General features: G+C 33.7%; 1 protein-coding gene across 2 annotated transcripts; it reads right to left on the bottom strand.

Annotated features, from left to right (window-relative positions):
• Positions 1 to 12,194: 12,194 nt before the first annotated feature.
• LOC142624713 (low affinity inorganic phosphate transporter 1-like) lies at positions 12,195 to 16,877 on the bottom strand. Of its 2 annotated transcripts, none has more exons than XM_075798430.1 (3): positions 16,721 to 16,877; positions 16,554 to 16,602; positions 12,195 to 14,025 (listed from the first exon to the last, which is right to left on the bottom strand). In XM_075798430.1, the coding sequence occupies exon 3, from the start codon at positions 13,958 to 13,960 to the stop codon at positions 12,389 to 12,391; it is 1,572 nt and encodes a 523-aa protein (XP_075654545.1). In that variant the 5' UTR covers positions 13,961 to 14,025; positions 16,554 to 16,602; positions 16,721 to 16,877; the 3' UTR covers positions 12,195 to 12,388. The 2 variants fall into 2 exon arrangements, with proteins under 2 accessions (XP_075654545.1, XP_075654546.1); XM_075798431.1 differs by having other exon boundaries at positions 16,554 to 16,607; positions 16,721 to 16,813.
• Between the last annotated feature and the right edge of the window lie 10,910 nt (positions 16,878 to 27,787).

Raw genomic sequence — 27,787 nt, 5'->3', positions numbered from 1 at the left:
ATCTATTTCCATGGTGGTTTTGGCTGAATGTGTTAGAGATATATTAGCCCATTAGTATAAGCCCAAGCCTAATTCTACTTTGTGTACATGCCAATTTGTGTACATGCCAAGTCTCCTACTTGTACTAGAAGTCTATTAGTCTAGGGTTTAGTCTACTATATATACACATGTTATGGTTCATTGTAATACAGGATTTGTACTACACTCTAATATATTATTGATGTAGCCCTTTAGGGTTTCCTCCGTGGATGTAGGCCATTAAGCTGAACCACGTAACCCTCGGGTGTTATTGTGTTCTATACTTTATACTTTCGTTTCAGTATCCATACTAGCATATTCAACATGGTGTATCAATACTAATATTTAACATGGTATTAGAGCCACCTTCCTATGGCCATGGTTTTCTGTCCTTACGGTGTATTAAGAGCAATCTTTGTCTTCCTTGGTGTTTCTTCGCTGCGTTCATCTTTAGCTTCCCACTACTGCTATCAAATCTCTCCGGTATAATCATACCATGGATAGAAATTGCATCAACACTGCAAGACCATTGCCTACCTCAAACCACCGTCACAGAGCCAAACTTCATTCAAGGGATGTTCTCAACCTTATCAAATCTCAAGATTTCATCAAGCTTCCATCTTGAATTTGAGAAGGGGTGTTAGAGATATATTAGCCCATTAGTATAAGGTCAAGCCTACTTCTACTTTGTGTGCAAGCCAAGTCTCCTACTTGTACAAGAAGTCTACTAGTCTAGGGTTTCATCTACTATATATACATATGTTATGGTTCATTGTAACACATGATTTGTATTACACTCTAATATATTATTGATGTAGCCCTTTAGGGTTTCCTCCGTGGATGTAGGCCATTAGGTTGAACCACGTAACTCTTATGTGTTATTGTGTTCTATACTTTATGCTTTCGCTTCCGTATCCATACGAGCATATTCAACATGGTGTATCAATGCTAATATTTAACAGAATGGATGGAAGGTTGTTTGTTGTAGGTGTGATCCGGAACTCAGATTTGAGGAAAAAATAACCAGACTTGATTGTGTATTGACCCGATTGTACATAGGGCCTGAATAAAGCATCCTCGGCATGTCCATGGCTTAAGGAAATTTTTAGACCAGCTCTGCTTTCGTGGGACTAAGGGCAGAAGCTAGAACATGAGGATCCCAAGTACGTGAAAATGGATCAATTAGAGCACTTACAGTGGTGTCTTGAAATCCTGCCTTTAAGGGACCGTGTACACAAAGATTGCTTGTAGTAGGTAGCCAATTATCACCCCAATTTTTTATTGATTCACCATTCCCAACTCTCCATTCTGCTCCTCTTCCAATAACACTCCTCCCTTTCAAAATTCTCTTCCAAGCATAGGAACCTCCTTGGCCTTCTTTTGCTTCTATGATGGAACAATCCAGGAAAAACCTTGTTTTAAAAACTCTATAGAATAAAGAATTTTTATTATGCAGCAGGTGCCATGTTTGTTTTTGTTAGGACATATGTGAATCATGTTAAGAACATATGTCATTTAGAATTGGCTAATCTTATGACAAAACACACTTTACTTGTAATTGGATAGATCTAGAATATGTTTAATACTTCAAAGAACAAGAGTTCAAATCCAAGTATTGAAGCCATGCAAATCTGTCTAAGAAATAAGTGAAGAAGGGCTGTTCATTAAAGCTGGACAGATTCTTGACAGCTGCTCGACAGATACTATCTATCGAGAATTACGGAATCAGAATTTTCAGATCTAATTTTCGGCCCATGCTGAGATGTATGTGCATGGTTTCTTTTCTCACAACCCTAGACATATATAAGGCTTATTTTAAAAGCTATCACATATTAGAATACAAGGAGAATGCATGCAAAAGGTTATCGATACCTTATTCTCTCTTAAAGAAGCTACTGCATCTTTGCGCCTTAGGGTTTTGTAACCAAGTGCTTCTTGATCTTCATTATTGAGGAAGTGGAGAACTTTGCAGCCAACAATCTTCTTCAAGTTGGTGAGTTAGTCACATACTGGGAGTCATGCATCTTTGATTAGTTACGTACTGTGATCCGTGCAGAAGGGTGACGCTTATATATTGAAAAGTTCAGAGGTTTTGAAGCGGTAGAAGGTTTCTACTATAAGTTCATCTACAGGGATTGTAGAGTCTAGGGACAAAGGTTTTGTACTAGATCTGAAATTTCTCTTCATTATAGTGGATTGCTTTTGGGGAAGGTTTCCCCTTAGGTTTTTTTCTTGTGAAACTAGTTTGTTTTATTGGTTTTCCTAGGTCATCATATTTTGTCTTATTTAATTTTCCGCTATGCATGATATTGATATTTGTTTGTTTTAACAAGTTTTATACATAATAAATCTAATTAATAACTTAGGTTTAAAACTTGTTAATTCTATCAACCGATGTCTAAATTTCCTAACAGTTTTGCAAGTAAAACCTTGGTAAAAAGAGACAACTCCTTGAAACCCATTCCACCTTCGGACTACGGATCACACATAACACCTCACTTCAGCCAATGAATTTTTCAATGATATCCCATTTGCCCCCACCAAAATTTACGAATAAGCCCCTCAATTTCATGACAAAGGCCTTGTGGAAGCATGAAACAACTCATAGTATAAGTTGGAATTGCTTGCACTACCGCCTTAATCAAAACTTTTTTACCTGCTTGTGATAGTAATTTTTCTTCCCAACCCTGCAGTTTCCTCTGTATTCTTTCTTTTATATAGTCAAAATTGGCTTTCTTGTGCCTTCTAATAAGTGAAGGCAGCCCCAAATATGTGTCATAGTGGAGAATTTTCAGAACTTCAAGAGCTTCCTTGATTTTTGTTTTTTATTTTCCTCAGTGGTGGACTTGCTAAAAAATAAAGATGTTTTCCTTCGGTTTATTTGCTGCCCCGAAACACCTTCATAAGTAGCCAATATCTCTAACACCTTTTGACAATCTTGTGTATTTAACCTACAAAAGAGCACACTATCATTTGCAAAAAATAGATGGGTTAGTCTTGGACTTCTTTTATTAAGGGAGTAACCCTTAATATCTCCATCATTCTCAACTTTGGAAATAAGGCTATGTAAACCTTCGGTGCACAAGAGGAAAAGGAATGGGGATAAAGGATCGCGTTAGCATATACCCCTAGAAGGATGGATTAACTCTTTTGGCTCCCCATTAACTAGAATCGAATAGGACACTTTTTTGACATATAGCATCATCAGGTTTATCCATCTTTCCTCAAACCCCAACCTCCTCATAATTTCCTCCACAAAAGACCACTCCACTCTATCATATGCTTTGCTCATGTCTAGTTTAAGGGTCACGTAGCCAGTTTTCCCAATTTTGTGATTATTCATGCTATAGAGGGTTTCAAAAGCAACAAAATATTATTAGAAACCAGGCAGTTTTTTGTGAAGGCATGTTGGTGTTCTATAATGATTTGTGGTAGAAATTTTTTCAACCTATTAGCTAATACCTTAGAAATAAATTTCTAAAGAACATTGCATAAGCTTATAGGTCTAAAATCATTAACAAACTATGGGTTTTTTATTTTTGGGATAAGGGTGATGAAGGTATGGTTAATGGGGTGGGGAAGGGTGGCCGAATTTAAATAAGTTAATATGGTATGAGTGACATCAGGTCCTACCAAATTCTAGTAATTTTGATAGAAAAGGGAGGGCATACCATCAGACCCTAGAGCTTTCAGAGGCACCATTTTGTTTCGATGTTGCTTCAACTTCCCATTCCATGAAATCTTGACACAACAAGGCATTCATCTCCTCAGTAAGGAGCTTTGGCATCAGATTCAAGGCTTCCTCATGCATCACCGAATTTGGAAATGTGAACAAACCTTGATAAAACTCAATAAAATTATCTGATAGTTGTTCTTGCTCAGTAACCCAAACACCATTCGAGTTAAGCACCCCTAAAATTTTGTTTCGCCTATATCTTTAAGTTGCCCTGTTGTGAAAATACTTAGTATTTTTATCACCTCCAATCCAGCCATAATTTTTTTGCCCATTGTCTCCACATCCTATTTTCTTTGATCATCAACTTTGTCACTTCTTTTTTTAATTCTCTAACCCGAAAGCTGTTACCCGTGTGTATTGCCACTTGTTTGGCCTTCACCAGCAATTTTTTCTTCTCTTTTAGTTCTCTTCTCACATTCCCAAAGTGTCTGTGACTCCAAAGGGTTAATTCGGAACCACACTTCTCCACCTTTCTCATTACTTTGTGTCTAGCATCACATTGAACTAGATTACTCCACACTGCTTCAACAATATGCCCACATCCCTTATCAAATAACCACATCTCCTCAAACCTGAATGGTATAGACATAGGAGGAGGGTCCATACCATTTGGAACAATCTAGAGAGGATTGTGGTTAGAAGTACAACAATTAAGGTGGAAAAATCTAGTTGAGTCAAACTGTTGCAGCCACTCATCCGTGCACAATGCTCTATCCAATCTCTCCCAAATTGATCGACCATTAGCATAATGTTTCCTCCAAGTGAATTTTGATCCCGTGTATCCTAGATCGAAGAATCCACATTCATCTATTGCATCCCGGAATAACTGCATCTGATCATGACTTCTTCTATTTCCCCCAACTTTTTCATCGCTCCTTGTCAACTCATTAAAATCTCCGGCACAAAGCCATGGAATTTGGAATTTTTTGCTCCGAGCTTTAGAGTAAATTCCATGACTCAATTCTGCGTTGTCTTTGGTTTACCATAAAATCCCATGAATAGCCATTCATCCTCCTTATTTTTGTTGATAATTGCTTCAATGTAATTTCTACCTGAACCTTTTACTGTAACATCAATTGAATCTCTCCAAAACAACACTAATCCACCTCCCCTTTTTGTCTAGGGGCAATGAACATATTTTCGAATTTTATCTTTCTCAACACACTCTTTAGCCTTGCTTCGTCTACCCATGTCTCGGCTAAAAACACGACAGAGGGATCTTTTGCCCGCATCATTCACTAACTCCGCAAGCTCATCTCTGTGCATGGATTCCCAAGCTCACGACAGTTCCACACTGGACAACTCATTGTGACTGGCAGGGCTGATTATTGGCCTCCACCATTAAAATTGTATTACCTTCTCCATCCTTTGAAACTAATCTACGTTTTGTTGGTAACTCCAGATGATCAACACTTCCTCTTTTTTCACCGGCCTGCTTCATCCCTGTACTGTTTGCTGTATGGATTTTGTGAGTTCTTTTTTTCTAGGTTCTAGGTGGGTGCGTGGGGTTAGGGTTGATCATGTTTTTTTTCTTGGCTGAAGTTTGGTTCACGGTGTTTAAGTTTGTCCTTAAAGCGGTACATGACTTGCATAGGGTCCTTTGAGAGGCTAGTGGAAATTGAATTGCCTCAGAATTGTTATTTACATTGAATACCTTAGCCGTTTCTCCCTTCTGATTATGGTCAAATCTTCCCAAATCTGCATCAATCTGATTTATTTGGATATCAAATAAATTCTCTAGGATTATTGCTGTATGAGAAATAACTCCTTCCCCATTAATCTCCCTCCCATTATGACTCCCAATTAAATCTGCCGCCACCTGTGTTATAGCTGGAGAGTTTGACTCAACCTCAAACACTGAACTGATCGTATTGCCCCCACTTCAATATCCTTAAACGTTTGTAATGTGTTGCCCTCTTCAATCTCAGTTTTAACCGCCCCATCAATCTCATTAATTTCATCTCTCTCCTCGGTTTCCATGTTTGCCTGAGAGTCCTTTGCCTGACCGGCCTCCACACCTGATCCCATTGTTGCCGATTTCATCCTTGCGTCGCGAAAAACATTTCGTGTGAATGGAAATTTCCTTTTCGTAAAAACCTGGCACAATAATGACTTCCTTTGCATTTGGCGTGTATGGAGATGCCTTTAGACTTGAATTGAATTGTTGTTGGTCCGGAGTTAGAGTCCCTTTGCTTCGTAGCCAAAGTTCACAATTCTTGTCACTATGATTTAGGCATCCACACCAAAAACAAATATTCGGCGAGCGTTCATACTTAAATTGCACCCACTTCTTCTCACCATTCTCCAAGGTGATAACCCTTCCTCGGCACAGGGGCATCGTAATATCCACCTTGACTCTAACACGCACAAAATAGCCGCCCTCTTCATTGACTGCCCTTGTCGATTTTTGGACTTCCCCAGCATTACAATGTGTTTGTCAAAACTCCAAGGTTGGTTCAAGATAATTCTGTCTACATCATCAGAATTATCGAAGATAAAGAGCACCATGTTGTCGCCTTAGATTCAGATTTTGAATCCAAGTTAATTTTAAAGGTGTGTCATTTTTAAGATCCGAAAGAGTTTAAACTCGGAGGGACAGGGAGGAATTTTGGAGGGAGAGGCTTGTCCACAATTTCGTAGAACAATGATTGAAAGAAGGAAAGGGGAAAAGTTTACATAGCATAAATGGGCCAAAGTCATTATTTTCCACAAATTTTATTTTTATTTTATTTTTCAAAATAAAAGAATCATTTGGTAAAAAGGTGATTTTTTTTTTCAAATGGTAATATACATGTGACCTTTTAGGCTTGCTTATAAAATTGCTAAATGTTTTTGGATATAAGTAACCACGTCAATTCGTTTAAATTTTGTCTATTTTGCAAGAAAAAACCCACTTTTTCTATTTTACATATCCACTTTTACAAAACAATCACATCAGTTTATTTATTTTACACATTTATTTAATAAAATATTCATTCTTTTTATATTTTTTATTATTTCCTTCCCTCTCCTCGTCTCTGGAACCCTCTCCTCCTCTCTGGAACCCTCTCACAGACCCAACACAAACCCAGCCACCAGCCACCCAGCCACCACCGTCAAACCCACCCAGCCACCACCATCAACCCACAATCATCAACCACCATCACCACACAAAAAATCCAAATAGAAATTCCAAACCCCACAGAAAATCCAAACAGTAAATCCAAACCCCACAGAAAATCGAGACCCCTAAACCCATCATCAACGACTCATCATCTCGATCCTTGGCAGCGCTAGAGTTCGAGACCTCGGCCCCACACAAAAACCCCATGGCATCGGTGGAGGCGCTGGAGTTGTCCAGGTAGTAACGAGCTTCGCCCTCTATGTCCGATCAATTCTCCATCACCATCTCCGTTTCCAAACGGATTGTTGGATCGGAGAGGCTAATCGGCGTTCCCAACTCACTCGCCGCCTAAACTCGCTGATCGGACTCAGTTCGTGATGCGCGCGATCTCTGCTGAGCTATTGTCGTCTTCGTCTTCGAAGCCTAAGATTTTGAAGAAGAAGGAGAAGTTGATCGACTTTGTAGAGTTGAGATGAGAGAGAGAGAGCTGTGATGAAATGAGAAAGAGAGAGCTGAGATGAGAGTCAGGCGTAGTAGGAGAGAGAAGAAATTATTAAAATACTCTGTACACGAGCTACAGTGACCGTGCATATATGCACGGTCACTGTAACATTTTCATATTTTAGACAACTTTACACCTATTGGTGTGGGTGTTTTTTTGGCCAAAATGTGTAAAATGAAAAAAAATTTGTATTATAGAAGATTATCCACCGTCTTATGTGGATGCTCTAAGGCTCTAAGTTGATTATTCCTTTTTCTATGTGGTAGAATTTGCAGTGTCGCTATCGCTTTAATAACAGTGTCGTTACTCGTTAATGCACTTGTCTGTGCACTTACGGAAGGATTAGAAACATTCATTCGGGAATAGGGTCAATACCAATGGGTGGTCCATCACCATTTTAACTTCAACCAACCCACCAACCAACCCATACCAATTGACACACACCCTACAAAACATTTAAATACTTGTAGGGAATCCCATGTACGCATGCGCTTGCTAACGTGGTTTTGATTCCTCAAAAGGTTTTGTCAAATTTTGCAGAAAGAGAATAGGAATAAATTGGAGTTCTTTTTCAACTACTAAGAAAACAAAGGTGTTTTGTGAGATGGCGTGTTCTATTGATTAAAAAAAAAAAAAAAAAGGTTCACTTTTTTTAATGGGGACATAACATAAAGATTCACTTTTTTATTACTCCTATTTTGGTTTTTTGTTTTGAGAAAGACATAAAGATTTACTTAAAATCAGTGAAAAAGCTGAGAAGCGTATAGTCAATCACTCATAAAGTTCTTTATCTTAAGTAAGGACTTTTGGGTCTTAAAAAGAGCATAGTGCCGTAACCTCACCATCCAACAAAGGCCAGGTGGCCCAAGTCTTTTTATTTGGGGAAAAACACAAAAATACAAAATACAAAAAGAAAAAAAAAAAGAAAAAAGGGTGTGTGCAATAAACAATGCCATTTTATTTTTATGGTAAATTAAACATAATTACATACACCCAATGTACATTGATTCCTGGTATTAACGGTGGGAAGGAAGTGCCACTCTGAATTAGAAATTTAGAACTAATGTGACAACAAAGGTCAAGAGATTTTTCTATATTAGAAGAAAACCATCTACTTAAACAGTAAAAACTAGTTCACACAATCTATTATTCGTATTCTCACACATACTCAAATTTCACGTGAATTTGAAATGTTCATTACACCTTAAGTTGAATGCAAAGCCAAAAGGCTTATAATGTCTTAATATTGGTGTTAAAATGCATACTTTTTTCTTTTTTTCTTTTCTTTCTATCATTCATTTATTTTTCCCCTTTTTGGCTTAGCACGTTGGAAGGCAGACTAATTCCTTATGTAATTTAAAAATTTTCCAAGAAGTCATTCAATTGTGAATATAAAACAATTAAAATGTTTTGTTTTTCTTCTTCTTCTTCCTTTTCTTTGTGTTTTTAGTAAAGTAGGAACTTTAAGCCGCGTTGAGCAGTGCCGACTCAATGGGTGAGCCAAATAAGTAACCACCTAAGGCCCCCAATAAAAAAGACCCCTAAATTTTTACCAATAAAGATATTCTTCTACCAATAGAAATATTAATTAAGCCCTAAATATTCACCAATAAATAAAATGTAGTTGTTTTTTATCAAAGAAAAACCAGTTAAAGAAAAATATTTTCATTGGATGGGTAAATCATTTAATCTCTCACACATAAATGTTAAAAGAACTCATTAATCTTACACTAGTAAATAAATTTATACTCAAATTCTATTTAGAAATATCAAATATATAACTTTATTAAACTTTTCAATCATAATTTTTTAGTATTTGGTTACTTCATTCAATAAATAGTGTTTATTTTAGTTGTATAGTCATTAAGTAATACAATGGGTTCGTTTTAATTTGTAATTTTTTTATTAAAAAATAGATTTTAAATTTATAAAAAAACAAAAGTTAAATAAATATTCTATTGATATTCAAAGTATAAGAATAGGTCTCACTTAAAGTTGTTGCCTTAGGCCCCATAGTACCTTGAGCCGGCCATGGCTTTGAGTAAGACTTTTAACACCAATAACAATGTCACCAACACGGCACCCATTGCATTGAAACTACGATTGTGTGTTGTTTTGGGTGAAAAACCTCTACAGAAAATATTTTACACCGGACAAGGTGTTTTGGTGGATCAAAAAATACGGTCAAACTGAAATTAACTTTAGTTTGACTGTAAAATTTTGACCCTTTCAGTGTAAAATCATTTACACTTCTATTTTACATTCAACTGAATTACACTCCTATTTTTTGGCCTTTACCTGAGAGAGAGAGAGAGAGAGAGAGAGAGAGAGAGAGAGAGAGAGAGAGAGAGAGAGAGAGAGAGAGAGAGAGAGAGAGAGAGAGAGAGAGAGAGAGAGAGAGAGAGAGAGAGAGAGAGAGCCCGACGTATTTTTTGGCGTATATACATATTTTCCAGTAATAATTTTACGTGAAAACCAAACACTAGATATTATTTTCTGTCTTATTTTTCAGAACACAACCAAACAACTAAAAAAAATTTCCTTTCCAAAAAATATTTTCACTTGAAAATATTTTACACTCAAAAAACATTTTACATCAAGCCAAACACAACCTACATAACAAAGAGAATGTGTCATTGTAGATATTTCTAATACATAATACAATGAATAGGCCTTTCAATTTAGAATCATAATTAAAGGCCATAAAAAAGTTATAGACCTAAAATCTAGAACAAAATTAACAAGCCCAAAAAAAGTAGCCCAACAAAAAAATTAAATGAAGAATGGCAAAGCTAAAACTAATTAAGCTCAATCAACTAATTTTACAAAAAACAAACAACTTGATCCTTTAAAAGATTTTAACAAATAATTGTATCCTTACCCAGCAACGGATGCACCCATCAAAGATACATACAAACATAAACACACACACACAAAAGTAAACTACATATTTGGTTTTTAACCTTTAGGCTAAATGTCAATTTGGTCCATAACCTTTTAAATGTGTTAATTTGGTTTCTAACCTTTGAGTAATATGTCAACATTGTCCATACCATTAAGTGATGGATGGAAAATTTTGACTTGACTAATGGTCAAAATAAAAAATTATTTTCACGCCACCTAAGATGCCATGTATATTGCCACATAGCCTAAAAAATAAAAAAACTTAAAGTTCAAATAAAAATACAAATCGAATTTGGTCAGATTTAAACAAAGCTACATATCCGATGAGAGTTTCGAAAGGGACTGTTAGGTTGGGTATGAATTTGGTTGCAAGAGAGGAGGGTGGCTGTTGATGATTTGATAGATGGTGAAGATGATCTAGGAGGAGACCATGTCCACTTAGGTAGAAATTTTTCATTTTGATGATCTATGTATAGAAATTATATATATATTTTTTTGAATGTGTTAAATATGTGTAGGGGTGTTCACCAAACCGCATAAATCGCAAAAACCGCACCAAAACCATCTGCAAAATGGCATAACCGCACCGCACCGCACCACACCGCATGGTGTAGTGCAGTTTGCGATTTTATAATAAGAAAACCGCACAAACCACACAAACCGCACCGCACCCTCTCTATATATTAATATATTTAATTATTTTTAATATTAAATATATTATTAATAGTTTATTAACCCTAGTTTAAAAAAAAAAGTTTCATAATCCTAATAAGTATTGATTAGGAAAGCTAGCCCAAAATAAAGAAAAACTAATTCAATAGTTTAAAACTTGGACCAAATAAAGGGAAAAATTAGTTTTGGGATGGGTAGAAAAAGCCCAAAATTCGAAAAATATACCAACTTCAAATCTTATACACCGCACTGCATATGTGACCGCAAAAATGAGGTGCGGTGCGGTTATGGTTTTGGCTAAACTTTAAACTGCACCGCACCACACCGCACTGCACATGTGACCGCAAAAATAAGGTGCGATGCAGTTATGGTTTTAGCCAAACTGCACTGCAAAGTGCAGAGTTAAAAATGGCCCAAAACCGCACCGCGAACACCCTTAAATATGTGTATAGAAACTTGTATTTTTTTTCAATCCTTCTCTATGCTCTTCTGGTTAGTTTAGTTTCTTTTTTGTTTTTATATATATTCTTTTTAATCTTTGTACATGTGGCATCCTAAGTGGTATAATAATAATATTTTATATTAGCAGTTAACCACAACAGTATTTTCCATTTATCACTTAATGACAAAGACTATTTTGACAAAATATCAAAAAAGATTAGGGACCAAATTGACACATTTAAAAGATTAGGGACCAAATTAACATTTAGCCCAAAAGTTAAGCACCAAATATGTAGTTTACCAAAAATCCAGCAACAGACACATGTAGAGTTCCAGTTTCATAAATGATTACACTGTAATATATTAAGAAATAATAATTTTTCTGTCTTTGTCTTCGGTGATGAGTTTATTAATACTAAATGATTTTTTTTTTTTTTTATTGAGAAAAATGAATTCTTATTAGGAATTTCATAATGATTATTTTTTTTCTATACTTTTGCCCATCTAACCTAAAGTCCTAGTTCCGTTCCTGCAAACTTGACTATGAATCTAGTTTACATGAACTCTTGTTGGTTGCTTGTAAGACAGTGGGAATGAAGAAGAAAAAGGGTTATTTTATTTAAACTTCCCACTTCTCAGGAATCTGAGAAACTATGACAAGAATCACAATGAGAAATTTAAAAATAGGTAAAAATCTAGGAAAGAAAAGAACAGAGAATAAAAAAGTGCAGAAATATGATGAAAAAAGTGGAAGATTATGCTCAATGGTGACACATAGATTAAAAGATTAAAAAGTCAGAAAAAGGAGCAGACTATAATAACCATAAAGATTTCTTAATTGCAATATTGGAAAAAAGAAAAAGAAAAGGAACATTACAACCTTCACCTTATCTTTGAACGAAGACCATAGTAGTAGCTCAAAGCTAGAAACGTAAAAGGAGCTTATGGTCGGTGGGTTGCAACTTGCAAGATTTTACTAGACAAAACTAAAAGATATAAAGAGAAGGACTAATTAAGCCGGAGCAGTTCTAATGTCATGACCAGTATGCTGTGATAACTCTATTGCGTCTCCATTTTCTTCCTCAGCTTCACCAGACATTTCTTCCAATGACCTTCCCTTTGATTCAGGCACCAAGAAAGTAAATACCATTCCAAGGAAGTTGACCACACCCAGAATTATAAGCGTATTTTTCACTCCAATAGCCTTTTCTGCATACTGAAATCCAAATGCACCAACCATTGCCCCAGCTTTTCCAGATGCGGCTGATATTCCATGACATGTAGACCTCAGCCTTGCTGGGAAAATCTCGGCTGGCACGACGAATGTGGTGGCATTTGGACCAAAATTGGCGAAGAAAAACGTGAGGGAATACATCACAACAAACCCAATTCTGTTGGCTTTTAAGGTCCAATGGTTGTAAGGAATGGCCAAGGCGAACATGAAGACAGTCATGAAGAAAAACCCCATCAATTGGATTGCAAATCTCCCAATCCTGTCAATGAATGCCACAGTAAACCAATACCCTGGCACAGTGCTGCAGAGAGCTATAAGAGTTTGTGCTCTGGCAATTCTCAAAACCTCATCAAGGGCACTCATTTCCTTTGCCTTTGGAATCCAACCAATGGCAGTGAAAATGTCTTTCTGAAATAAGTTCTGGCTGTAGAAAGCGATATCCAACAAGAACCAAGTAGTCGTGGTTCCAAGCAAGTGAAGCCCATGTCGGCGAAGAAATTGCTTTGAGAACAATCCGAAATCATTTCCTTTGACCTCAATTTTTTCCTGTTCAGCTTCCAATTCAACCTGCAGAACTTTGGACATATCAGCAGCTGCCTGTTTGGCATTCTTGGCAACCAAAGCAGTATATCGAGCTGTTTCGGGCATTTTCATGCGCCAATAATAAGTAAGCAGGGCTGGGATTGCACCAAACATCACAATTATGCGCCAGACATAATCAGCTTGTGGACTAGTGGAGCCAATTGGGTCATCTTTATAAGGCAAGGCAGGGTATTTGGCCTTGAAAGCTGCAGAAATAATGATAGCAACCATTCCACCGGCCAAAATCCCAAAACCTTGCATTGCAAACACTGCAGCAATGAAGGCACCACGAGTCCTCTTGTTGGCATACTCAGACATTATAGTAGCAGAAAGTGGGTAGTCACCACCAATGCCAAAGCCAAGCCAGAACCTGAAGAAGCAAAGTGTAGCCATGACAGCCTTGGCATCTTTGCCAAAGGAAAGGCCAGAGGCAATTGAGCAAATCACCATAACCATGAGAGTCAGTCCATAGACACGTTTCCGGCCCATTTTGTCACCAAGCCAACCAAAGAAGAGTTGGCCTGTAAGGGTACCACAGAAGGCAACACCATTGACAGCAGCAGAGACATTTGAGGGCAAAGAGCCCGGATCAGGAGAACCTTCCTTGTAGTAGTACAAGCGGCCCAGCAGTTTTGTCACCAGAGAGATGCAAAATAGATCATATGCATCTGTGAAAAAGCCCATCCCAGCAATCACAATGGCTGTGAAATGGTACAATTGTGTTTTCGCAATATCTAGAGCATTGAGCACTTCCATTTCCTTAGCCATGTCTGCTACTTCTCAGTTCTCACAATCTCTTGCACCTGTTCAAACCCCTTCACTCTTTCTTTAACCTGGAAAAAAAAAAAAAAAAAAAAAAAAAAGAATAAAGAGACGAAGAAAATATCAACCCACACATGACAAACAAAAGTATGAACATGTGACCCAGCCAGAAGAGTCAGTCGGCGAGTTGACTCAGCCGAGTGTGGACTGTTAGACTCGTGTGTTGTGACCTGTGACTGTGATTGTGAAACGATTACAAACATAAAATAATCGAATAAGAGGTAACTGAGAAGACGACAAAAAAAAAAGTGACTGATATTTTTCCACTGCTGTAGAATTCAAATTTAAGGGCCATATGACTAAGAAAGAAACAAGTGATGAGTGACACTGACAGCTCAAAGAAAATAAGCCTTTTAGATTAGTTTGTATATATATTTTTTGGTAAATGGGCATAGGAAGTCTTTGAGTTGATCCATACAGCAATACCACAATTATCAACCTATGATGAAAGCAACTGCTAAAACATTAGTTGCAGCACCTCAAATCAAGGAACACATTGATTATCATAAAGTTTTTCTTTTATATATATAAATATCTCTATGTTCATCATGGTATTGACCAAACTGTTTCTGGTTACTTCTTTTGAAAATACAATCTTCCTCAAAAAAAAAAAAAAAGTACAATCAGCATCCATGTTAGTTTATGCAAAATCTGCATTCCTATTTAAAAAAATTATTTTTTCAAATACTTACATTTATTATCTATTTTATATTTTATTATCAAATTTATTGTTTTTTTCGTTTCTTTCTTTCACATACGATAACTATCATTTAATTTCTTCCTTAACCCTCATAAATGCAAAGAAAAAAAAAAAAACTATTTTGCATAAGCTACAATGTCTCTTAAATTTTAACAAGCACGGTAACAAAATCCTATTTTACATCACCAGTTCATGATTTGATGGTGGTAGTTTTTGGCTTCATTAGTCTTTGTGGGCTTCCCCCAAGCAAGGATAGAGAATCTCTCCTGCCTTGAGGCACTAGCCATATTTAGTTCTTATGTTATTTTAGCATACTTGATGCAAATGCTCACAATAAATTTATTTGCAACTTTCATAAGATTAGCTTATGGAAAATGGTAGGTCTCCCTATGCAGGAAAAGCTGCTATAAGACAGCGAATATGGCAACTGAAACCAGGACCCTAGAGCTCTAATTAAGAAGACAAAAGAAATTAAGTGAAAGACCAGAAAATCCCACTCGAGGAAATTTACACTAAAGTTGTACGGTGAGAAGTCAAATTCAAGTTCATAACAATATCCTTCTCCAACTAAAAAAAAAAAAAGTGTTCATAACAAATACATATAAAATAATATATATATATATATATATATATATATATATGAAAATACTAACTAATGTGGTTAATAATTCATTTTATTATTATTTTTTTATAAAATGAATTGTTAATCAATGTTTTAAGAGGGGTTTTTAGTATAACCCTTATATATATATATGAATTTTGCTAACGTGAATTTTGCTAATGTGTATCTTAAGGCACAAAATAATTATTTATTTTTGAAAAAATTTTTTTGAAAATTAAAAAAGTATTGACAACTTTTTCAATTCTCAAAAAATTTTTACCATAAATAAATGGGTACACACGTGAACCGGACTTTATATTTATATTTATATTTATATTTATATCGCATATTAACGAATACATTTAAGGCATTATTAATAAACTATTTTTAAAAAGTTTTATCAATTTTTATAGCAGATTGAAGAAGTTGTTAAAATATTATTATTATTTTTTCTTTTTTCATAAAGTTTTTTGGTTTACTAACACCCGTTAACTGAAAAATTAAGGAAAAAAAAAAAAAAAAAAGCTCATCCACTAATTCTAGTACTTATTATTTGTTTAGATTTTGGTGGGACAGGTTCAATATGAAAGGTTCCGGAAACAAAACAATAAATGATATACTACGGGTAGTTAGGAAATTATCATGTTCCTAGCATCAAAACAGGAAAGAAAAAACATCTCGTGAGAAAAGTTTCTTTAATTTTCTTACCAACCAAAGAGAAAGGAGAGGAAAAAGAGAAATAGAAAGAAAACCCTGGAACCTCCTGAATAAGAACAACTACAGTCTACAGACCTACCATTCTCTTCTAGAATTACCTTATTCCCCATTAAAAAAACCAAAGAAATTCTTGATTTTTGAATTCTTTTTTTTTTTATTTTTTATTATAGGGGATCTTTTGAACACTGGACATAAAAGCAAAGAAAGGGCAACCAAACACAGCAATTGTAACCCGCTATATATCTACAAAGATTAAAAATATGTATTTTTGAGTAAATCTTATGAAACATACCTCTAGTAAGCTAATAAAGAACGCTTTAAAAGCTCAAATCCAAGAACATTAAAACATTGCGGCCCCAGGAAACAAAACAAAAATAGGTCAGGTTTTTCAATACGACCCACTTGAAAAGCAGGACACACACACTACCTTCAGAAAACTAAAAAGAAAAAGAAAAAGAAAATAAGAACAAGCAACCAAGTATTGACAAAGTTTTATATGAAATCATTGAGGAAATAAATACCTTACTGTTACTGTTAACTGAGAGAACAGTGATCCTCTGCCTTCTCTACCTATCCTTTCACGCACAGGAACACATAGTTAATGCAAGCTCTAAAGGAAGAGAGACAAAGGGAAATAAAGAACAAGAGGATGACGAAGAAGAAAATAAAGTTAAACGTTACGACTTACGAGTAGTATTAACGCTTATATAAATTTGTCAGTGAGAGTTTACAGTTCAGAACTGAGGAGAGAGAGAGAGCGCGCGTTGGAAAGAGTAAACGGGATATGGAGGGAATACAGGGGAAGTGCACGTATTTAAGGAGAAATTCCTAGCTACTGGTTAAGTGGTTTTGTAATCCCTCCCACCAATAAAATGCTATTATTTATATAAATATAATATAAATAGTAGATTTATTATTATTATTTTTTAATAATTAAGAAGTTGATTTACACACTTGTATTGATAGCATCGTTTTATTGGTGGAGAGAACCACTTCAACAATTCTTTTGAAGTACTTAATATTTTTTTTTTTTTTTTTTGTATTTAAAGACCCTTACTTATTGAACTCACGTGTAAAATGTAAAGTAGTAAAAAGGAATTTACCAAGCATATTCTCCGATTCTTACTATTGTAAGAGTGGACTGTCTCTTGAGTAAATATTAGATCCAGTGTACTTGTGTATCAAATCCATTGAGATATAGCAATGAATCAAATGTTTGACACCTATCAGAATGGAAGGTGATTACCAATCACTATGCTCCTTGGATTCTCTTTTGACTCTTGCTAACAAGTCATTTTAATCTTTGTTAAACATCACGTTTGGTCCCTAATGTCCCTAACGTTTGTTCAAATTTTCATATATTAGTCCCTAGAAGTAGCAATCAAATCATTGAAATTTGTAAAATGATCCAACTTACTCCTTAAAATTTGATCTATTTTTCTACTTAGTCCCTAGAATTTCCAAATTTTGAAAATGATTGCCCCGTTTCCCCTCTTCTTTATATCATTGTATTTTCCCAACATTTTGTCATTAGCCAAACATGAAATAAAGAATTATTCAACAAACTCAAGTTTAGAAAATCGAAAATCTTCTTTTATTATTACACAGCAATAGTAAGCCATTATGGTGATCATGTGGAACTTTAAATCCACCCAGAGTCCTATACTACTAAAGTGTAAGTCTTAATCTATATAAACCTTCTTTATTGTAAATATACCTAATCACATGACACATTTGTGACTCAAATCACTAAACTGAAAAATCAGGCAACTTTGAACAAAATTCTCCATAATTCAATTTGCATACTCTCTTGTGGCAGTTGATATGAAAGTTTATTGAACCTCTTTTGGGTTGGCAATAGGATAGATAAACTATCGTGAGTTTAAATCCTATTGTTAGGTATATTCTTTAGGATATCTAAATTATTTTGACACAAAATGCTCTAATTAACCCTCTATTTGAACTTGTGAATAAGATTTAGGTAATTTATTCTTGAACAGGTAGTGATTCGCAAAATAGCATTAGCGGGCTGATTGAGATAACCTGGTTATCATTCATTTGAACAGTGGATCAATATTACCTAAATTTTGCCAACAAATAGTCACAAGAGGCTTCTTTTAAATTATATTTTTTCTCCCAAAAAAAAATGTAAGGCTTATTATTAATCTACTTATTTAACATGTTTATTTGAACAAACCTTAAGATATCTGTATTTTGGCTTGCATAACTAGCATGCTTTCCCCCCCCCCCCCCCCCCCCGGGGTACTTAACTATTTGCTTGACAATTGGCCTATAACTTATGATCACCAAAATTTTATTTGACATTTTTTGTGGCTGAGGAAAAATCTGAAGAACAAACCTCCAACGTCATTGTCCAATTATGAACAGTAACACATGCATGACCACAAAAAAAGAAAAAGAAGAAGAAGGGTAACAAATGCAAATAATAATATTTTTTTTAATTAAGTTATATCATGGTCAAGTTAAACATAAATAAACAATTGACGTTTTCGAGTCCCCGAGTCTATTGCAATCATGAAAGACTTTGAACAATGAAAATTAGAAATTGCCATAGATAATGTTTTATATAATTATATTATATATAAAATGTAAATGAGTAATTTCAACTTCATACAATTACATATTTCTCTTATTATAATTGTTTGTCATTTTCATATGAATTTATTATTTTTTCTCCACTGTCTATAGTTAATCATATAGTATTATTAGAGCCTAATTAGTTGAACTTGAACCAGATATAATCATTTCTTCAGAAAAAAAAAAAAAAAAAAAAAAGGAGAAAAAGATAAAAATAGTTATGATCCATGATCACAATGGCAATATAGAAAATTGAATGATATGGCATATAGGAATAAGACGAATAATTAATGGGCCACGCGGTGGGCTCTATCATCAATGTGTCAGTAGATTGGGCCCACGCGGCTTCAACTTTAATGAGAAAAGTCCAAGTCAACGAGTCGTCCGAATACAAATGCTGACTTTGAGTAAAAAGGAAGGAAGAAGAACAAGAAAGGTAACCCCCTTTGCCTTTGGACTTATCCGTTTTGGCCCAGATGCCCTCATTTAGTTGACAAATTTTGTGCCTACCTTGGTGGGTTGCTTAATGTACTAACTGTGACAGATTCAGATAGATTATATCCCAAGGGGATGAGAAAAACTGGATGCTAGCCTATGCTAGTGGATGGTCCAACTCAAATCCCATGGGCCATATCGTGTGACATACTAGAATCTTTATACCAACCCTGGGGTTTAAATTAATTCTAATCTTATTACTAATAAAAGAATTCTGATTTTGTTATACACACATGCCACATAATTAGTTTGAGATTTGAATTTACTCTTGCACACAAATAATTCATCATAAATCTTTGAGCACAACAGCAATATATATATATATATATATATATATATATATATATAGAGAGAGAGAGAGAGAGAGAGAGAGAGAGAGAGAGAGAGAGAGAGAGAGAGAGAGATAGAGCTTAAGTGTTGTTCTTTAAGATTCATTCTTAAGATTCTGCCATGTGGATTGTTCCTTATGGGATGAAAGTGTGTTTTTTTAGTTAAGTAGCCACATGACTAAATCTTAAGAGGAGAATCTAAGGAACAATAATACTTAAGGTACTGTACCTAAATTTTGTCTATAATATATATATATATATATCCAATGAATAGCACGCGCAGATGCACAAATATATTTATTGCTTATACATGAAATATTTGTAATTTTGATTTAGGCAAGATTTAGATACAGTACTTAGGTACTGTTCTTGAGAATTCCCTCTTAAGATTCTATCATGTGGATTTTTTCTCATGAGATGGAAGTACATTTTTTAATTAAGTAGTCATATAGCTTAATCTTAAAAGAGGAATCAAAAGAACAGCACCTAAGGTACTGTACCTAAGTTTTGTCCTTTTGATTTAACATATGACATTTTTTTAAGTAAACAAAAATATATACATCAAATAAATTTTTAAATCTTTACAAAACTAAAAAAGGTAAGTATTGACATGTCTAAAAATATACAAGTCAATTTAATAAAAATAAAATATAATTAAATTTCATATGTTATACGTTAAATACACTTTAATTTAATGAGCTACATATGACATATAACATAAGAGTAATTTAAGGGAATAAAAAAATATTTCAATTATGTAATTGCAGGGGACTATTATTGAAATTTATGTCGAAATTTGTTTTACCCAAAAAAACAAGGAGGAGGAATTTGAAAAGTCAAGGGGGGGCATGGTCCCCCCTAGCCCCTCCCATCCCTTCCCTCTGCCCGGCTTGGTTAACAATTTGTGAGAAGGGAGACAGTGTTTAGGTTAATTGACATTTTCTTATCTCTGTCATGGAGATGTTTATGATTTGAATTCGTCTTTATAATGTTCTAAAATAAATATTAAAAAGAAAGAAAATGATGAGCTTTAATAGAGGAAGTATTATATCCACGTTTGATGCAAGAGAGAAGTGGCAGATTACGTGGCAACCACGTATGTGATTAAAGACAAAAATTTTCAACAAAAACTCTGAAATTTTCATCAATTTCCCCCCAAAATTTGTCTCTAAAACATACTTCATGTCTATAACCATATTTTAATGTTGTTATCCATAATATTGATAGAAAATGGGATTTTTTTTTGAGAAATAATTATAACTTGCTGCTAATCCTGCATCTTGAACCCTTTCCCCCCAGACCCCCAAGCACTTTGTACATAGAAAGGTGTTAATTCAGTTATAAGACTTTTGGCTAGAAAATGGGAGTTAATTCTAAAAGCGTGTACTTCATACATTATTATATAATAAAAGTTGTGTCCTAGCTATTGTGATTGCTTTGAGTGGATGTCCTCTCTTGTGTAAAGCAATATAAATACATTACAATAATTAATGTAGTTGCTATAAATGATTTTTTATTGCCAAAAATTTCATAAAATCTAAAGAATACTATTTTGATTAAAATTTATTGTTGACAGTTTCAAAAAAGTTTTTAAAAAAAGGTTTAATTGATTATTTTATATGATTTTAATAATTTACCATAATGTAATCTTCAATAATAAAAGTTGGGTCTTATTCGTTGTACTTGCACTATAAGATTAATTGCAAGCATTATAAATTGTATGACCTAAATAATTTAGTTTTCTTTAAATGAACCTCTACTACCACAATGTTTTTAATTTTTTTTTAATATACTACAATTAAAACTCTAATATCAAAAGTTTAATGAAAATTGAAAATGATTTTCATATTTTTAGTTATTTTATAACCTATTATAATTCTTTTGATTTTAATAAAAATTTATATACGATGTACTTTTTAAAATGTAACTTAGAATATTTTTATTTATTTATTTTATTATTGAATTTATAATATATATAATATTCAATAATAAAATATAGAATATTTTTCAAAGGGTTGACTTGGTGGTTTCAAAACCAATGTAGTCGATATCATACCAATACCAACGGGTATGTACCGTATCGGCTCGTATACCGATATCGAAACGCCAACGTTTCATACCGGTTTAAATACTAGCCATGTATCGGCCCTACTGGCCAATTTCGGGTAATACCGGCCGGTACAGAAAAAAAGCTTTTTTTTTTTTTTTTTAAGTTTTGTAATTTTTGAATTTTTGTAAGAACAAAATGGTAACTTATTTGCATTAACTTTATTAATATTATTTATTTTCTTAGTATGTAATGAACAATTAAGCTTTCTATTTTTTTTATTGTTTTTTTTTTTTTTTTTTTTTTTCTAAAACCATGAATAATTTATTTTGAATTGAGGTAATGTTTTATGGTAAACTTTTATATTTATTATAATACACACACACATATATTTTTATAAATATAAAAAATAACGGTAAACCCGAAACGATACACCAGTATTGACCGATACCGAAATATATTGTTCCATTGGTCAAACTGGTACAGCCTCCGGTACGATATTGACTCATTTGTTCAAAATCCTCATGACATCCATAAGGTTGTGGGTTTTCTAACTCCTATCTTAGAATTACTTCAAAGAGATTCTTCCCTATAATAATAACCCGATATATGTGAGATAAGGATATTGCAAGTACACAAAAGAATAATAAGATTCTTCCCTCATGTCTTTTTATTATTTTTTTAAAAAACACTAATCCCACAAGCAGATTATATATAAGCCATTTTCATTTTCTCTTTTTCTCAAAGAAATTTGAATTGGAATTGGTTGCTAAGTTCAAAAAAGGCCACTGATAATTGGGTTTTTCAATCATAGTTTTTTTCCGTGACCAAGAAGTTTCAGGCCAATGACAATCACATCATTCGTGTATAAATAGTCCATTCCACTAGATTTTGCTAGGAATGTTATTTTAGTGCAACGAACATTATCACTTCTAATGCCCTCTGCCCTCATGTGCCTACCTTAACGTGGCTACTCATCCACTTTGTAGGTCGGTAACGACACCAAACACTTCTCTCCATTGTTAGTTTTGAGCAAAACGTGGAACACCTCATAATTTGAGCAATAAGAATGTGTTTGGATTCGGCGTCTACGTTTTGCGTTTGCCATTTCGCGTTTTCAGCCTTTTTTTTTTTTCTTCCCAGCTGCAGTTTTTGACCAAGTCTTCCATGAACAGTGCATTCGTGCACTGTTCATGGACCCACAAATTTCACTTTTCAGCCACTTTTTCATTAAAAATGGGTCTCGCGGTACTATTCACATATTTTAAAATTATTTTGCTACAGTGTTTTCAGTTTTCAATTTTCAGCAATAAGTTCTATCCAAACAGACCCTAAGTCTAGAGACCCATCAAAATTAATAACAATTTTGACACTTGTTTGAGGTGACAAGTTGGTAGTAGTGAATAACAAAGTAAAGTTAGTAACGAGTCTATATGAAAATCAATAATAACTTATCATCTTAACATGCGTGACTTTTTTGTTTTTGTTTTTGTTTTTTTTGTTTTTTTTGTTTTTTTTTTTTTTTTTTTTTTTTTCGGTGTGAAAGCTATTGTGCTTGTAACATTACTTTAACTAGTATGTAACCCCGTGCGTATGCACGGATACATTTAAAAATAATCAATATTACATATATATATATAATTTAGAATTTAATTAGATATAGACTCTTCTAATTTTGCATTCAATAATTTACTTGCCACAAAAATTAAAAAAATTAGATGGAACACATGTGCAAAATTGAACTCCAATTAAAATTCAATTTAGAATCTAATTGAATTTAGACTTTTTGATTTTTGCATCTAATAATTCACTTGACACACCAATTTAAAAATTAGATGAGACACGTGGCGCAAAATTATACTCCAGTTTAGAATTTAATTGAATTTTCTCTTAGTTTTAACTATATATATATATATATATATATATATATATGTAAGGACCTAAAAAATCATAAACCAGCTTAAGTATCTCACTATATATATATATATATATATATATATATATATATATATATATATGACTTATAAACTTGAATTGCTTTTAGTTATGCAAAAAAAGACTCATAAATATAAAATCATTCAAACATTATATTTTTTATGGTTTACTTATATTGGACTCATCGTTTTTTACACTAAATTAACTCATTTGATACAAAAATTAAAAAACTTAGATTAAATGGGACACATGGCACAAAATTAAACTTCAATTGAAATCCAATTTTTACATTGAATTAACTCATTTTGCACAAAATTTTAAAAACTTAGATTAGATGGGACACATGGCATAAAATTATACTCTAATTTAATTCCAATTCAAAATCTAATTGGATTTTCTCTCAGCTTTACTTATTATTATTATTATTATTATTATTATTATTATTATTATTATTATTATTATTATTATTATTATTAATTTGAATTTTTTAATTATATAATTATGTTTTGGACTCCTCGTTTTTTACACTAAATTAACTAACTTGGTACAAAATTTTAAAAATTTAGATTGGATTGGACACGTGGCGCAAAATTAAACTCTAATTGAAATACAATTTTTACACTAAATTAACTCACTTGGCACAAAATTCTAAAATTTAGATTAGATGAGACACATGACGCAAAATTTGACTCTAATTGAATTTCAATTTGAAATTTAATTGAATTTTCTCTCTGCTTTACCTATTATTATTATATATATAGATTTGAGTCTTACTTTAATTGGTAGTTTCTTTCACAAGTATCGATGATGATTTCCAAGCACTTTATATGTTTTTTATTTTAATAAAATTAGGTTTGAAATATGTCTATTTCTTGCAATTCTCCATGGTGTGGGTCTAAATCAGGGGAGTGGATAAGTTAGGTTGGAAGGTTGGAAGGTTTTCTCAATCCAACCTAACAAGAAATTCCTAACCCAACTCATTATATGTGTATAAATCAACCAACCTATATGGATCAGATTGGGATGGGTTGGGTTGGGTCTATGGGTTGTGCATACATATTTTATGTGTTATAAAAATTTGGTCTTTCATTGATTTTGTAAAAAAAAATTTAATACCTTACTACAATTCATATAACATGCTTAAATTATATTCTAAATTTCCAAATTTATCAAAACTAATTCTCAAAATACTAAAATTAATCAATCTAAAAGATTAAAAATATGGGTAATGAAATAAATTTATATACATGATGGGTTAGGTTGGGTCAAATGGATTGAAAAAGCTATCAACTAGAACTTGACCTAACTTAAGGCTCAAAATAAAATTCCAACCCAACTCACAAAAACCAGCTTGAAACGTTGGCCTGAGTCGGTTTTGGTGGGTTGGTGGGTTTGATGCACACTCATATTCTTAATTTAGTCAAATGGGTACAAGATTAAAGATTTAATTTTAAAAAATATTTTTTTATAAATTAATAAAGTAGTAAATTATGATTAGACTAATATTACATTTATATGAATTATTATTAATATAATTTTTTTATGTAATAAACACGATGTATCACATCGAAGTTGTAAAAGTTTAATCAAATTAATGGTTTCTCTCTTGAGCAAAAGTCTTGTAACTCAAACCATATATTTTAATGTTTCCAATGATGGGTTCATGTTCAAAATTTTCCACCCTCAGTATCAAAAATAAAAACTAAAAAACCTTATCCACTCACTACTCTTTGTGTACTCCACTTCGTCCTTGTCAACAACGTGTGAAGCGTGTCAGTGGAAGCCGAATAGGAAGCAAACTTTTTTTTTTTTAGAAGAATAGGACGCAAACTTTGGTTGAACTTAACATTATCATGTCACCACTTTTATTATTAGTTCACTTATTTTGAAAACTAATCATTTTAGTCCATGACGACACTATTCGCCACGTGAGCCTATAGCATTTGGAGGCAGAAACATCTCATGCTTTTAATTTTTGTGACATTATTTCAAATAAAGAAAATAAAAAATGACACTTTATAGGAAGAATGATAATCATTAAATGATGGGATATAATTGTCTATTTTCTCCAATTTTTTTAATGGGACTTTTCTTTCTTTGCTTTTATGCAGAGTTCAAGATCATATATATTGCATTTTAAATTCCTTCTACAATTAAAATTCGAATCCAAATTTTAAGAAATCTATCTGCAGAACCTCTATTGTCCTATTTCTCAGGTTATCACATTGCAAAGATGCTAGCGTGAAGAATTGATAAAAGAAATGCATTGCTTACACGATTTTATTTTTTTTTGCCATGTGAATAATATGGGATTTGCCTGTCGCTTTTTTACACAATATTCGAAAAGTTACACATGAGATTTAAGTCACTCTACAGAAGGAGAAAGTTGACCTGATCCAAGACAAAACAAAAAAAAAAAAAAAATGAGAGGAGATTCCTAATGGTTTCAATTCAAGCTAGTGCCGTGTTGTGTACTTGTGTTGTTTGCCGTGGATCTCTGATCATTCACTTCATACAAAAGAGCACTAATTTTGGAGAAACTCTAGAATCCCATCTGGATTCTGGAAGTACAGGTATATAGAATACCATAATCCTTGGGTTTTCAATTTTTGCGATTTATTTAGATTGAATTATTTGAGTATGTTGTGTCATGTTTCATGTGTGGATGCAGTGGCTAAAAGAAGGGAGGGCTAGGTAGCGGCCCTAGCTTTTGTAAAAAAATTCCCTCCCTCTTACACTTCAGGTAAAAAAATATATATATATAAAATTAACTAATATATATTTATTTAAAAGCACTACATTTATGTAAATGATAAAATATATATTTATCTTATATCCTTATTACGTTTGTAATCTATGAAAAAAAATAAAAAATATATTTATCTAATTATATTGACTTAAATAGTTAAGTTTGTAAATAAACGCGTATTACTTTTTTATTTAAGAAACAATAACCACGTATTACTTAAATTGTTTAAAATTGATAAAAAGATTTCATATGTTTAATAATTTTTAATTATTAGCATATTATAATTGTGCAATTTCCGAGGACGCACCTCGGATCTTGGGGACGAACACCAGTTATGTGAGGTGTATAAAGTTAGAATATCAAAGAAGAGAGAAAGCAAGCTTGACATGGAATACAAGAAGGACGAGGAAAGAAGGGTGTAGAAGCCATCCCCTCCGCTTTAAATGCAAGACAACTACTTCTTTGGCTGCATTAATAAGGAGATGGCCGTGAATAGTGGTGGCACAGCTAAGGATGTAGGGAAAAGCTTGCTAGTTTGTTCTAGATGGGATAGGCGCTCTAGGAATGCAATCTCAGCCCTTCAAGTGTAAGATTTAGCTGAGTTGTACCTGGACATAAAAGCAAGAGGAAGATCTAGATGAAAGAGGGAGAAAAAAGAGTCTATCAATCTGTAATCTGAACCTCGGACTAACACTTGTATTTTTTTTAACCAGATCTAAAACTGAGAAATAATACAAGTGTAGAGAGGGAAAATTCCCGACCTATCACAAGCTGACACATCATACTACCAAGTCCACAAAATACAACCAATTACAAGGCGCCACGTATTGCTACTAGGTTTTTCCATCACTATTCGGATTCCAATAGAAATTTGCCAAGTGTCATTGAAATAAAGGCATGAAACTGCATCAGCATGTGTAAGCGATGACACAAGCAGCCCTGAACATGTAAGCGATGACACAAGCAATCCAGCACGTGTAAGCGATGACATAAGCGGACCAATCAAGCTATGACAAGTGTCACCAATCAAACTCTGCCACGTGTCGCTCACCTACCCCTAAACTCCTATAAATAGAAGCCTTCCTAAGACATTTAGGAGGACACAAAAAAAAACACACGGACAGAGAAAGGAGGAAGAGACAGAGAAAAGAAGATATCTTGAGTTCAGAAATCCAGAAGCTCTGCCGGAATCAAACCCCGAAGCCTCCAAAAACTTCAAGAACTTCAACCTCGAATACAGACAACATTTGAAGCAAAGTCATCCAAACTACTTGTCTAGATCTCAAAGGTCACTGGAATCAAGCTTAAAAGCCTCCAGAAACCTCAACAAGCCATAAATTGGTGAAGCTCTACGGATTCAAGCCTCCAAAGCCCCGAAAAACTTCCACCACAAACTTTCAAATACGAAGAACAATCGAAGAGGAATCATCCAAATCATATTCCTAAACCTCAAAGTTCACTAAAATTAAGCTCAAAAACCTCCAGAAACCTCAACAAACCACAAATTGGTGAAGCTCTACGGATTCAAGCCTCTAAAGCACCGAAAAATTTCCACCACAAACCTTCAAACACGAAGAACACACGAAGAACACGAAGAACAAA

This window comes from Castanea sativa, chromosome 2 (assembly GCF_040712315.1).
Source record: "Castanea sativa cultivar Marrone di Chiusa Pesio chromosome 2, ASM4071231v1".
NCBI lineage: Eukaryota > Viridiplantae > Streptophyta > Magnoliopsida > Fagales > Fagaceae > Castanea > Castanea sativa.
The sequence above is the reverse complement of the archived record's forward strand: the minus strand, read 5'-3'. Positions and strand labels throughout refer to the sequence as shown.

Coding starts and splice junctions, on each gene's coding strand:
- LOC142624713 (XM_075798430.1), bottom strand. CDS start 13,960: ATGGCTAAGGAAATGGAAGTGCTCAATGCTCTAGATATTGCGAAAACA.